The 14,951-nt window shown below is 46.5% G+C and overlaps 1 protein-coding gene across 1 annotated transcript in view; it reads right to left on the bottom strand.

The window, feature by feature from the left end:
* Positions 1 to 5,004: 5,004 nt before the first annotated feature.
* LOC143807696 (uncharacterized) overlaps positions 5,005 to 14,951 on the bottom strand; it is a 126,084-nt gene continuing 116,137 nt past the window's right edge. The window contains exon 8 of the mRNA XM_077289532.1: positions 5,005 to 5,736. Coding sequence (XP_077145647.1) covers positions 5,561 to 5,736 — 176 coding nt within the window. The 3' untranslated portion in view covers positions 5,005 to 5,560. The remainder of the gene's footprint in view (positions 5,737 to 14,951) is intronic.

Below are 14,951 nucleotides of genomic sequence, written 5' to 3'. Positions count from 1 at the left end.
GTCCCAAGGTGTATGGCAAGGATGGTGGGTTGCCGGTAAATAACATGACAGAGTTGCAGTCTTTACCTGGTTTACTGATGGTAACAGGCCTCAGTCCAGGGTACTGACAACAGGTGCAGGAGTCCAAACAGCCTGGAAACAAGTAGTAATCTCCCTTGGCAGGTCAGGTTGGGAGCCTTCCTCTGTGCACTGGTTTTCTGGTCCCTTGCTACCTGTAGTTCCCTGGCATGGTACCCCTTTCTCTCTTCTGTCCTGAAACAGTACCTGAGCAGCAGGCAGCTTGAGCTGTTCTCTTGGGGGTCTCTGACAGTGACTCCAGGCTTTATCTGCTGCTGTACCTCAGGTATGGTATGGGCAAGTAACAGTCCTATGCTCTCCGGTTCTACTGTGGACCTTGCAGTTATCCACAATCTTGGGCTCCCGATGCCCAGTTTCTGAACTCTGGCTCACAGGAGGCCCAATTGCAGCCTCCCTGAGCTCCTAATCACCCCTCTCCCTTCGCTGTCTGCTCCAGACTGAACTCACTCCTCCTCCAGACTAGGATGGATATCAGGGAAGTTCCCCTAAAACAGGGTTTTGAGCTCCCCTTCTGGCCTGGAGTTGGAATATGTTGTGTGTAGGATTTTTCTGCCAAAGGGATCCCACTTGTCTCCAGGCATGGCACTACGCTCCCCCCGTTAAATCCAGTACTCCTGGACTGGGAAAAAGAAAAATACACAACAGGTTAAAAAGGTGCAAACATTTTTGGAAATAGATTCAAACAGGTAAATAAACTTTTTCTTCACTTACGGGAGGCACTTTTGGCTTAAAGCGTTGCAAACATTTACAATTGCACAACTGGTTCTATACCAGGGTGTCTTGTCCATAATTAACAGTACTGATGCGAGGGACCTGTCAAACCCCCATCATAGGTCCTGGGCGGGCTACATGGCATATCCAGACCCGGTGTTCGCCAGACTTTTAGCTTCAGGTCTGTGCACAAACAAGGAAGGCTCTACCCACACTAGCAATGTGGGCAGAACCAGGGTGCACCTTGGGGGTGCCAACTATGTACAATGACAGTTTTTGGGCAATTCAATATCCATTAACCTATTGTCTTTTTTTTTTTCAAACCTGCAATAAACAGTCAAACATTTTTACACAGGTAACAGCAACTGACATTTTTACTAGTCCCTATATTGGGCTGGGATTTGACCTATGGTGCTATGAGTAGACCTACGCAGTCCCTGGTCTAACATGTCTGCTGTTGCTGTTGTGTACCCACTACTGTCTGTGCTACTTGCAAGCCTGCATTGTATTGGCAAATTGGGCAAGCGTCTGCGACTTAGATTCACTATGGGTCTGACAGATTCACCGATAGAGGGTGGGTTCTCTGGTTCCACTGCTGGTGTGACATCTGTTGCATGAGCCTGCTGGTCTAGAGTCTAATTTTGTATTGGTATTTCCAACTGGGGAAAAGTCAAAACAAGCACCACTATGGCTTGATGTACTTAAGTCCAAGACTGGGGAAAGTCTCCAAGAATGGTATGGATTTTCTTTTCCTCTTCTTCCATAGGTTGAGAAGTACACGGGTCTTTTTCCTTGTCTCAGTTTATCAGGGCATACTTTAAGATGATCCCTTGATACCGCAGTTGAAGTTTCTCCTCCATCTCTGCTTATAAGGCACACTTTAGTATTGTCAAAGTTTGATGGTAAGATGGTATATGGTTCTGTTTCCCACTGGTCATCGAGTTTGTTTCTCCTTTTATGCTTTAGCACTTGTTCACCTGGTGAGAAGGGAATTGCAGGGGCTTCGTTGATTGTAGATTCTCTCGTGTTTTTATCTTGCCTGAGACAAGCTTTTTTCTACACACTCTTGTACTTGACGGTATTTCTGTTGCTCAGTATCCTAATCTACATCTGGTGATGTTGCTTCCGGTGTTAGGACTCCCATTTCAAGATCAACAAGTAATTTGCTAGATCTTCCTCTCATCAGGTATGCTGGAGTGCAGTTAGTGGAATTCACAGGGATGTGATTGTACAGATCTACCAAATCTGGCAACTTCTCTGGCCATAAGTTTTTTCTTCCAAAAGGCAAGGTTTTCATTCAATTACCACTTGGTTCATCTTTTCATACATACCATTTGTTTGTTGGTGGTAGTGTTATCTTCTTACATCCATAAAGGTTGCAGAACTCCTAGAACACTTCCGCTTCAAAGGCTGGGCCTTGGTCGGTAAGTACCTTCTCAGGGTAACCATGTGGTCGACATAAGTGTTGTTGGAAGGCTTTGGCTGCCGTCTTCGCTGTATGGTCCTTGACAGGCACGACTACCAGGAATCTGGAGTAATGGTCCACTCTGGTCAAAGCATAGACATAGCCCGACTGGATTGGACTTAGCTTCACGTGGTCTAAGGCCACTAGTTCAAGTGGCTGTTTGGTGATTATGGGCTGTAGGGGAGCCCTTTGGCTGTCATGGTCCTTCCACGAAGTAGGGTCTCTAACTCCTTCCATCCGAAGTGTCCTGCTCCATCGTGGTACGCTTCCAAGACCATTGGCGCATCTTGTCTCAGGACCACAACCTGCCAGACCAACTCGTGAGTGCGTGGGTCAACATTCCTCCGGCACAGCTTACAGTCGTAGATAAACAATTTGGCGTTCTCCTTCCACAGCTGTTGAGTCTCTTGTGGAGCATCAGGACCCGGGTGTGAGTCTGTTTGCGTTAGCAGCTCTTTTACCAGATGGACTGCTAGGTCACTATCCTGAGTTGCTGCCCATCCATGGTGAGGCAATGGGTTCAGCATGGCTTCTTGTTTGTTATTGCACTTGTTCCTCACATAATGGGAATACTGAGTGCCCCGGGGCTATGGAAAGCTGGTAACTCAATCTCTTCAAGTGCTTCCGGATCTTCTCCCACTTCTGGTAAATGGGACATCTTGGACAGCGCATTGGCATTTGCATTCATGTGCTCTGCACGGTACTTGATGGTGAATTCATAGTTGGACAACCAGGCCATCCATCGCTGCTCTAAGGCACCTAGTTTTGCCGTCTCCAGGTGTATCAGTGGATTGTTGTCCGTGAAAAAGGTGAATCGTGCTGAGGCCAGGTAGTGTTTTAAGCGCTCTGTTACCGCCCAGACTATGGCGAGGAACTCCAGCTTGAAGGAACTGTAGTTTTCGGGGTTCCTTTCAGTGGTATGAAGCTTCCTGCTGGCGTAGGCAATTACTCTTTGCATTTTTGTACCTGGGACAGCACTGCTCCCAATCCCACGTTGCTGGCGTCCGTGTAGAGCACAAACGGTGGGTCATAGGGTAGGCCAGCACCTCATCTCCCGTGAGAGCCAACTTCAACTGAGTAAAGGATCCTTCCAGCCTGTCGTTCCACTCAAACGGAGGACCCTTGCTCTTGGTCGTCTTGGATTGGCCCACTAACATGTCTTGCAGGGGTGCAGCCATCTTCGTGAAGTCTTTAATGAACCTTCGGTAGTAGCCTACCAACCTGAGGAACTGCTGGATTTCATGGATGTTGCTGGGTTTCGGCCAGTTCCTGATCACAGTGACCTTGTCAGGGTCTGGTGCCACTCCTTCAGAGCTTACCACATGGCCCAGGTACTGCACTTTGGGCTTTAACAGGTGACACTTAGATGGCTTTACCTTCAGGCCAAAGTTAGACAGAGCTTCAAACACATCAGCCAGGTGTTTCAGGTGGTCTTCATAGGTCTTGAAGACGATGACATCATCCAGGTACAACAGGACGGTCTCAAAATTCTTGTGCCGAGACAGCACTATCATCCTCTGGAATGTTCCTGGTGCGTTGCACAGTCCGAACAGCATGTAGTTGAATTCAGAGAGGCCCATCAGTGTCGTGAAGGCAGTGTTTTCCTTATCCGCCTCTGCCACGGGAACCTGCCAATACCCACTAGAAAGATCCAAGGTGGAGAAAGAGTTAGATTTTAAAGCAGCTAATGACTCTTCGATTCTGGGCAACGAGTATGCATCATTATGTGTAATGCGGTTTATCAGCCTGTAATCAACACATATCCTCATTGTACCATCCTTTTTCCTGACGAGGACTAATGGAGCTGCCCAGGGGCTACAACTATGATTACCCCAACCTCCATCTCTCTTGGCCCACTGTTAGTGAGCTGGAGGTACAAGCCGGTACCTCTCTAATGGGCAGATGATTTCCCATTGGGATATGATGTTGAACCCCTTTTTACCTGCCCAAAATCTAGTGGGTGCTTGCTGAATACTCACTCATACTCATGGACCACCCTGTAAGCCCCTTGTTTTTGGTGTGATGGGGTAGAGTCAGTGCCCACGTGTAATTTCTGACACAAGTCCTCCATTTGTCCTGCAGAGCCATTGTCCTCAGCCCAGTTGGACGGGACCAAGGGTACTGTTGCCTGTATTGCATTATTATTAACAGTAAACAGTTTAGCAAGTGTAGCATATCTGGGTAAGTGGACCTCTTACTCTCCACCATTAAAGACACGTACTGGAACTCTCCCCTTGCGGACATCAACCACCCCTCTGGCTGTCAGGATTGTGGGCCTACTGTCTAAATACACAGGTTCTACCAGACCCTGTAATCTTTACCTCTGAGGCCTATTGCTGCCCGACACCATATTAACATTTCACTCCTGGGAGGTATTGCAATGGGGATTGGATCACTCACTGACACGTCCAACAAGACAATTCTACCTGTTGTCTCTGCACCAGGGCTCTGATTTCTTTTTACAGGACATTTAAATATATATATATATATATATATATATATATATATATATATATATATTTATTTATTTTTTATTATTTTTTTTTGAGGTGTGAGGGCCAAAATAGAACTTTTACTATGGTGCCATGTGAACTGTGATAATGATGTGATAATGAGGGCAATGTGGCCTGTTGCTCAGAGCCCAAAGCTCCTGGGGGTTCCAGGGAGGGGGGCTCAGACATTTATTGCACAGGGGCCCCAAGCTGTCAGTGTCTGCCCCTGATGTGATTCAGTAAGAAAAAAAACAATGCAGTTTAGAACTAGGCATTTATTGCCATCAGATTGTAGGTTTACAACATTTATCTTCTATATATGCAGATTTAAAAAAACATTACAAAAATAACAATGTTTAGTTATATGAGGTGGTAGGCTACATCTAAATTACATCAAGTGACCATGATAATCATTCATAATGTTTTTGGCCATTTCTAGCAAGTGGTAAGTCATCAGGTGCAGCGTCAAAAGTAATTTTGGAAAACAATTTATATACTTCATGCAAATATCAGCCCCAGACAAAGCATCTCAGCTTCAAATTGTAAATGTATGACAGCTTTAAAAGTTTTACAAACCTGACCACCAACTTGCCCTGTATTAAAAATAGCAAGTGCTACAGATTTCACAATTCTAGATTTTAAAAGGCTTAAAACTTACTAAATTAACGTTTTCAATATAAAACCCCCCATTAAGCTAAAATAGTTACCTTGTTATGAGTTTAGCAGTTAAAAAAAATATCAAAAATGTGGAATCGAGTTAATTTTAAAAAATGTATAAAAGGTATATGTTAAATAAAAATATCTATAAAATGGTTTAAATCCACACAAGGGCTAGACTGTCATTTTCATAGATTTGAGATACATAGCTTGAATAAGCACATTCATAGACAAAACCCTTCATGGCATCAATGTACAGCTGCTGACCAGTATGCAAATAGAGCCAGATTAATCTGCTTAAGTGGGCTACTAGAGTATCTCCATGTAGGGTCTCTGGAAAAAAAGAAAAAACAATGCACTTTGTTAATGGGCAGCACTTAAAACCTCAACATGGTATGCAAAGTAGCAGCATATAAATATGTTCTGCAGTTAGACATGTAAGACATTTTGCTGAATTTAGCAGGTGAAGCTTGGTGCATACAGCTGGTTGTTTGATAGTTTTGCCTAGTCCACATGATAAGTTATCACTAGTGATGAGTGAGCATGCTCAGTGCTCTTCCGAGCATCGCAGTGCTTGCGATGCTCAGCGAGCATTTCTGGGGTGGTTCGGCAGGATTTCGGGTCCCTGCCCTGCATGTATGCCACACACTGTAATGCTGCAGCCATGTTGGTTGTGGCATTACAGTGATTGGCTGGCCGCAGGGGCGGATTATAAGAGGGTCAATATGGGCGGTAGCCCAGGGCCCAGTGGTGTGGGGGGGCCCTGGGCTACCGCACAGATTGACCGCCCGAGTACTGTGAATGCCCGCCGCCTGCATTTATGTGCCCCCAGACCCGGTGGGCAGAGAGAGGGGGCCGGCATCGGGCCCCTTCTCATTTGCTCACCAGGCCCCTTCCGGCGCTGCGGCGGTTAACAGCCGCCAGCCAATTGGAGGCTGGCAGCTGAAGTCGGCCGCAGCGCACAAGTCACCGGCGTCTGACGTCATTGTCAGTCGCCGGCGAGTGCGCTGCTGGAGGGAGCTGCTCGCCGCTGGAGCGCTGATCAGGTGAGGAGAACTTTTTTTTTTTTTTTTTGCGAACGGCAATGCTGAATACACTGGGGGCAATGCTGGGGGCAATGCTGGAGGCACTGGGTCAATGCTGGAGACACTGGGGCAGATTGCTGGACACTGGGGGCAATGCTGGAGACACTGGGGCAGATTGCTGGACACTGGGGGTAATGCTGGAGACACTGGGGCAGATTGCTGGACACTGGGGGTAATGCTGGAGACACTGGGGCAGATTGCTGGAGACACTGGGGGCAATGCTGGAGACACTGGGGCAGATTGCTTGAGACACTGGGGGCAATGCTGGAGACACTGGGGCAGATTGCTGGACACTGCGGGCAATGCTGGAGACACTGGGGGCAATGCTGGAGACACTGGGGCAATGCTGGAGACACTGGGGCAATGCTGGAGACACTGGGGCAGATTGCTTGAGGCACTGGGGTCAATGCTGGAGACACTGGGTCAATGCTGGAGACACTAGGGCAATGCTGGAGACACTGGGGCAATGCTGGAGACACTGGGGCAGATTGCTGGAGACACTGGGGGCAGATTGCTGGAGACACTGGGGGCAGATTGCTGGAGACACTGGGGGCAGATTGCTGGAGACACTGGGGGCAGATTGCTGGAGACACTGGGGGCAGATTGCTGGAGACACTGGGGGCAGATTGCTGGAGACACTGGGGGCAGATTGCTGGAGACACTGGGGGCAGATTGCTGGAGACACTGGGGCAGATTGCTGGAGACACTGGGGCAGATTGCTGGAGACACTGGGGCAGATTGCTGGACACACTGGGGGCAATGCTGGATACTCTGGGGCAATATGCTGGACATACTGGGGCATATTGTTGAACACACTGTCTGGGGGCAATGCTGGAGACACTGGGGCAATGTGTGGAGACACTGGGGCAATGCTGAACACACTGTGGGCAATGCTGGACAATTGGACACACTGGGGCAGATTGCTGGACACACTGGTGGTAATATGCTGGACACACTGGGGCAGATTGCTGGACACAGTGGGGGTAATATGCTGGACACACTGGGGGTAATATGCTGGACACACTGGGGGTAATATGCTGGACACACTGGGGGTAATATGCTGGACACACTGGGGGTAATATGCTGGACACACTGGGGGTAATATGCTGGACACACTGGGGCAGATTGCTGGAGGCATGGGCAGAATGTAGACACGCGGCATGATTGGAGACACGGGGCAGAATGAAAGACATGGGGCAGGATGGATACGATGGAGACAGATGGGGAGATCATATGGTGTAGAATGGATACTCATGAGGGCAGGATGGGAGAACATATGGCTGGAGCCAGGAATGAGACACACGGGGCCAGGGTGGGGAATATTATTACCATAGGGGCTAATTATATTATTACTGCAGTGATGTATTTATTTATTGAGTATACTGTTTTAAATGGGAGGGGGGGCGGTCCTGTTACTGTGCAGAGTGACACTATGTCGCCTTCTTTTCTCCATGTGGTGTAATGTAGAAGTTGTGAAAAATTAATTAATGTGTTCTGCGAGCAGAGCTCTAGATAACTATGTTATTTCCTGCAGAAATGAGTCCTGGCTGGAAGAAATGATGGCGGTCTGTGCTGGATGAAAGATGGAGGACTTCACCCAGAGACGTCACTGGTGAGTCAGTGTTACCTATACACTGACACTATACACTGTATACTATATACAGAGGTCCTGTGTACAATGTCACCAGTGATCACTGTATTACCTGTACACAGACACTGCATACTAAGTACAGATCTCCTGTGAATACTGGCACTTATGGTGATAGTATTGTGTTTTTTTGGTTTTTTTTTAATTACTAATCAGTATTGTAGTATTCAGTCACTATGTGGTGGTAATATGTGGTCTGGAAATGGTGTGGTATTTGTCCCTTGAATGTGCTATTTGGTTACCAAGTGGTGGTAATATGTGGTCTTGACATGGTGCGGTGGTATTTGTTCCTTGTATGTGATATTATTCGATCACTGTTTGTAATTTGTGGTCTGGTCATGGCGCGGTGGTATTTGTTCCTTGTATGTGATATTATTGGTCAAAATATACCTAAATTGTATTGCAGATTTCAACAAATATTTAATAGGTTACAGTAGAGTAGGGCCATTTTTCCGGAATAATCTGGTTCGGGTATCACATGACCCCCGTCACATGACCCCCGTCACATGACCCCCGTCACATGACCCCCGTCACATGACCCCCGTCACATGACCGGGGGGGCCCACAGTGTCTGAACAGCCCGGGGCCCTGGCTACCCTTAATCCACCCCTGGCTGGCCGCACAGCATCATCAGATCTATACAAGACCTGGTGCCGCCCTACTAGTCACATCTCCAGAATCAGCCAATGTAGGGACAGTTGCTGCGTTGATAGGGAGAGAATTATAATTGTATTAGTTAGTGTGGGTATACCATTATTGAATACATAAATCCAGCTAAACCAACAGTCCTAATTACAGGGTATATAGATATCAGTGATAGGTGGTAGGCAGGCAGTGTATGTGGCATATTCACTGCATACAGCAAGAGGGTCCAGTCCATTACTGTCTGCTGCTGCCCATTACAGATATTTACTGTATATACTGTACATAGCCCCAGGTATCAGTGGCCAGGAAAAATTTTTTTTTGCATCTTAATCCTGATTATTTTCTAAAAAAGCAATCCAGAGCACACAGTTTATTTTCTCCATTAGCTTGCTGGCACTGCAGAATACAGCCAGATCCTTTCCATAGTTCAGCGTTTGAAAATCCAGCTATTTTAAACAGTGGTTTGGCCGTCACGTCTGAGTGCGCAGAAAATTCTGGCATTTTTGTGGTACTGTAAAATTTTGTTGGAGTGTCTGATACAAGTTCTTGACACCAGTTTGCTGCAAAAAAATATTTACCTACAGGGCAGGTATTTTACACTGGGTTTTGTCCGCCACACAGATTGCATATCATTGCGCTCAAAATTGTGCCATTTCAGGCCTCCACTGAATTATTTTGCTGGGTCTTGACCTAGTTGACACTTTTTTGCAGTTTTTAAAAAATACAGGCCAGATATTTAAAAGTGGGGTGTCTCCATTACATGCCTCACCCATCTGTGGGCTAAAAAATGTGGCATTAGAGGCATCCATTGAATTGTTTTTGCTCGGTCTTAGTCTAGTTATTGACACCAGTTTGTTAAAAATTAGTCTAGTCTAGTCTAGTCTAGTCTAGTCTAGTCTAGTCTAGTCTAGTCTAGTCTAGTCTAGTCTAGTCTAGTCTAGTCTAGTCAGACACACAGACACACAGACACACAGACCACAGACCACAGACACACAGACACACATATCCTACAGGCCACATATTTTAAACTATGGTTTGACACGGATCACAAAAAAGTTTGCTTCAAATTCAAGCATTTGTAGTGAACGTGGAAAATATTGTCATCAATTTAAAATGGGTAAGGCCCGTGGCAAGGGACAGGGAACTGGACGTGATTGTGACAGGAAAGTCGAGCGAGAAGATGTGGGTGATGTGGCCCAATTTCAACTTGGCCTCTGCATGCAAAATTACTAGGGGACTGCATCAGCACACCACTATTGAACCCAGAGCAGTGTCAAAAGGTTATTGGTTGGATAGCAGATAATGATTCCAGTCACTTTGCCACCACCCTGTCTTCCACACATCTGTGTAGCCATGAATGTGGATTGCATATTCCTTACCCTGATCCTCCTTCCTCCAACAAGGCCGAGTGCCCAGAGACAACTGATCCCACACTTGGGCAATTGGAACGCAAGCAAAAATATGTGCCAACGCCCCACAGGCCACACTAAAATTTTATGCTTGTGGAGATTGAAGCTTTCTGCAACCTGATGGCAGTGGCCATCCCAAGGTACTCTGTCCCCAGCCGCCACTTTCTCCCGGTGTGCCATCCCCGCATTACACAAGCACATGTCCCACAACATTACCCATGCCCTCAATGCTGTTACTGGGAAAGTCCACCTAACCACAGACACGTGGACAAGTGCTTCTGGGCAGTGACGATACATCTCACTGACAGCACACTGGGTTATCAAAGTGGAAGCCAGGACCCAGTCAGACCATGGGATGGAACACGTCCTCCCGACAGAGGATTGTGGGCCCTACGTCAATCAGGGTTGCCCTCACAGTCTACAGCTTCTTCACAACCTGCTCCTCTTCAGCCATCTCCAAAATAACCACATCAGTCACAAGCTGGAAGCACTGCAGCACTGCCTCAGCCAAGTGGCAACAGGCTGTGCTGAAGCCAATATGCTCATGTGACAAACCGCGCAATACTGAAGAGTTGTGGACAGCTCTGAAAGAGCAGGCAGATCTGTGGCTGACATCGCTGAACCTACAGCCAGGCATGGTCGTGTGCAACAATGGCCAGAACCTGGTGGTGGCTCTGAGGCGAGCTTACACACGTACCATGCCTGGCCCATGTGCTTATCATTCAACGCTTTCTCAAAAGCTACCTGGAGCTGCTGGATCTGCTTGTCAAAGTGCGCCACCTGTGTGCCCATTTTAGAAACTCATCTACAGCTTCCGCCACCCTTGCCGTGCTTCAGCAGCGTTTGCAGCTTTAGGCTCACCGACTGTTGTGTGATGTCCCCACACGTTGGAACTCTACACTGCAGATGTTGGAAAAGATTTGTGAGCAGAAGAGGGGAGTTGTTGACTACGAGCATCAACAAGGCTGTCGGGTTCCAGTTCAGACTCCACACAAGACCTCATGAGTGGACAGGGATGTCAGACATACGTACCATCCTCCAAAACTGAAGACTCCAAGATGGTGAGCAGCGATGATGCCATAATTAGCATCACAATCCCACTTCTCTGTTCTGAAACACTCTGCTCGCAATCAAAGAGGATGCATTGCAGGCGGAGCATGATTAGAAAGAGCAATGAACCATACAGCGCGATTACACAGCCCAGCCTCATCTCATCCCAATGTGGATTGGGTGACTAGGAAGATGAGGAGGAAGAACAGGAGCTAGTTTCATGTGCTACAGATGGTACTACAAGCACAACTGTCATACCGTCTGTTCAGCTTGGATGGCCGGAGGATGAGGAGAGCATGGTCCGTCATTCTCTTGGTGTGGACACTGAAGTCTTGCCTGTTAGCAGTCTGGCATGCATGGGTGAGTTTATGTTCTGCTGCCTTTCCCGTGACACTCGCGTTCTCAAAGTTTTGGGTGACAGTCATTACTGATTGGTGACACTTCTAGACCCACGCTACAAGGAGAACTTTCTCTTATTCCAGAGGCAGACAGGTGTACTAAAATGGTGAAATACCAGAGGGCTCTTGTTGTGGAATTAAAAAAAAAATTCCCATCTGAAAACTGGCAGCAGAGGTCACAGTTCATTGGACAACCAAGGAGTACAGGCGAGAGAATTCCAATCCAGCAGAGGCAGGGGAACAATGGCAAAGTTCTGGGAGACTTCTCAGACCCTCCCATCGCACTGGCGCTGAGGCGCTGTGGCGCTGTGTACTCACAAGGAGTGCAAAGTCTGGAAAGATGCTGAGGGAATACCTTGCTGACCGTACCAACGTCCTCCATGATTCATCTGTCTTATAATTATTGGGTATCCAAGCTGGACTTGTGGCATGAACTGGCTCTACGCCTTGGAGGTCCTTGCCTGCCCTGCCGCTAGCGTTTTGTCAGAGCGTGTATTTAGTGCTGCTGCTGGAATTATAACTGATAAGCGCATCCACTTGTCAACTGAAAATGCTGACAGGCTGACTCTTATAAAAATGAACAAGGGCTGGATTTGGCCAGCCTAATCTACACCACCAAATGATAGCAGCGAAAAACTCAAATCCAGTGTTTTTTTGAGAACTTATTCCCATGCACCTCTTCACTCCCACACATGGGTATACGCTTCCTGATTAGGCCTATTTGCAGTCGTCCACCTCCTTCTCATCCTCATCATCCACCACTTGCAGATCACCATGGTAACCGTGGTCTGAGATGCAACACCCACGTTATTGTTTTTAGGGGTGTTTATGATGCTGTATACTCCGCAGGGGGAAATGTTTGTCAGCCCATGCTCTTACTGCATGGGCATTACAAGTATAGGAGACACGCCCCTTTGTAATAGGAAGATTTTTTAGTAGGCCCTCCTCCATGATGTCTCTTCCAAGGGGTGTTGGGGTGCGTCCAAATTTGGTTCAGGCATTGCATTCAGTGCATAGACAAACAGTATGGGAGACACTTCCTAATAATGTGAACTTTGTTGGTTGGTCAGCTTCGATAATGCAATTCTCCACTGCCGGGTGTTCAGCCTCAACACTGCAATTCTCCACTGCACTTACTTCGACCTCAACACTGCAATTCTCCACTGCAGGTTCTTCAGCCTCAACACTGCAATTCACCAATGCATTTTCTTCATGCTCAACACTGAAATGCTACACTGCCAGATGTTTAGCCTTAACACTGCAATACACCAATGCCAGGTCTTCATCCTTAACACAATTCTCCAATGCAGGTTCTTCTGGCTCAACAATTCACTGCATAGCCAAACAGTATGGGAGTACCAAATTTCTAATAATGGGAACAATGCTTTCAGGTGGCCATCCAGGACATCTGTTCAAAGGGGTATTGGGGTGGCTGTTCGAAGGGGTATGTCTAAATTTGGGACAGGCCTTGCATTCACTGCATAGGAACACCATCAGCCTCAGTGTCTTGCTCTCAACACTGTCAATTTACCCTCATGGTACACAGACAACTTAGCTATAAGGGTCCTGCATAGGCAAGCAGTATGGGAGTACCACCTTCATAATGGGAACATTGCTTTTAGGTGGCCCTACTGTAAGTCTCATCAAAGGGGTATTGGGGTGCGTCCAAATTTTGGGCAGCCCTGCCACTCACTGCATACAACATGATAGGGACCCACTGTTTAATAATGGGAACAACAAAGCATAGCCAGCTGATGGCTCTCTAAGAATAGTAAGGGCCGACTGCTGGCCCTTTAATAGTAAAGCCCCCTGATAACCCTATAAAAATAGGCTTTGAGTCCCTCCTTCATAAATGAAACATGATTTGTCACACACCACATTGCCAGCTAAGGTTGCAAAATTTTAAAATTACATTTCCCAGTGAATTAATTTGTCTTGGTTGAAAGCAATGTAAAACTTGAAAAATGCATAAAAAATGCTAGGTGTGAACATAGCCCAAGGTGTGGAGGAGAATTTTTGTTTTTGGTTATTTGTTTTGCCTTATATACAAGTCATTACCCTGGAAAGGAGGTTTCTTAACATATTTCCCAGGTAAATCAATGTTGGTTTTATTTTTGTATGTTTTTTGGTGAGTCTGTAAAAGTGGCATAAGACTGACAACATTGTTTACAGCAGTGACTTGGGAGTCAGAAATGCTACCAGGCATCCTCCCCATGATGTTCCCATGTCATTTGAGCAATGTTCTCAACAATTTCCACTGTTTTTAGACCCTCAAATGACCTCTCTGGGGGAGAGCAAAAATGGCACAGCAAAAATGCTCAAGTTTCCCATAGACTTACATTGGGCTCGTTACTCTGGTTGAGCACCAGAGCATTCCAATTTGCTCAACACGAGCACCCGAGCATTTTTGTGCTCGCTCATCACTAGTTATCACCTATGCCAGGATCCCACCAATCAGCAGATTGGGGAACTTCCATCCTAATTACAAAATGATGCAGAATTTATTCACCGAGTCTGCTGGAAAAAGCGAAGCACAGCATTCAGTCCCATTTGAAATTAATAGGACAGTCGCCAAGCATGGGCACTGCTGCTCTATTCTTATGTAGTTAAGGAGTTTTCCCTTCTACCAATTGGTGCATTTACCAGATGTCAATCATCCACCGAAGAGCAAGTTATTTCCTATACTGTGGTCAGCGCACACTTGTTTTTAACCTGACAATCCCATTAATGGGGAATACCCTACACTGCGCACATTATTAAAATTGTCCTTGTTAACAGATATCTAGCACAGCTAACAACAAAGCTTTAGTTTTATAGTTACCAATTCTATAGAAGCTTTTTAATTGTCTAGTAGGTTACACCAGGTGTACACTGTCCATTGCATAGGAGGAGTATGCAGTGAATCAAAATTATGTCCCTTGGATAACCACAATCCAGTTTACTAACCCTGCAGAATGTGCCTCTAAACTAGAACAGATGCCATCTACTAATGGTATTCCAAACTGGTTAGGCTTGAAAACTGCCTAGGCATGGTGCTTGTGTAAGAGGGTGAAGGTGGACACTAGAAACCCTCTTACTAGTTGGGTGGTTATGCCATAACTCCCAACTTCACAGAATAGAAAGGGTCAAACTTTGCGGCACATACCATGGCAAATTTTTTAGTCAAGCCCATACCCATTTATCATCTATCCACACTTAGCACTGGACCTGTTCTGCTGCACCTGTTCTGCTGCATCGGGGACAATTGAGACCTATGAATTTATTTTTTGTTCATTTATAGTTGTAAGTATGGTAGTTTTTACACAAGCTTCAC

This window comes from Ranitomeya variabilis, chromosome 2 (assembly GCF_051348905.1).
Source record: "Ranitomeya variabilis isolate aRanVar5 chromosome 2, aRanVar5.hap1, whole genome shotgun sequence".
Classification (NCBI taxonomy): Eukaryota; Metazoa; Chordata; class Amphibia; order Anura; family Dendrobatidae; genus Ranitomeya; species Ranitomeya variabilis.
This window is presented reverse-complemented; position numbering and strand designations above follow the sequence as displayed.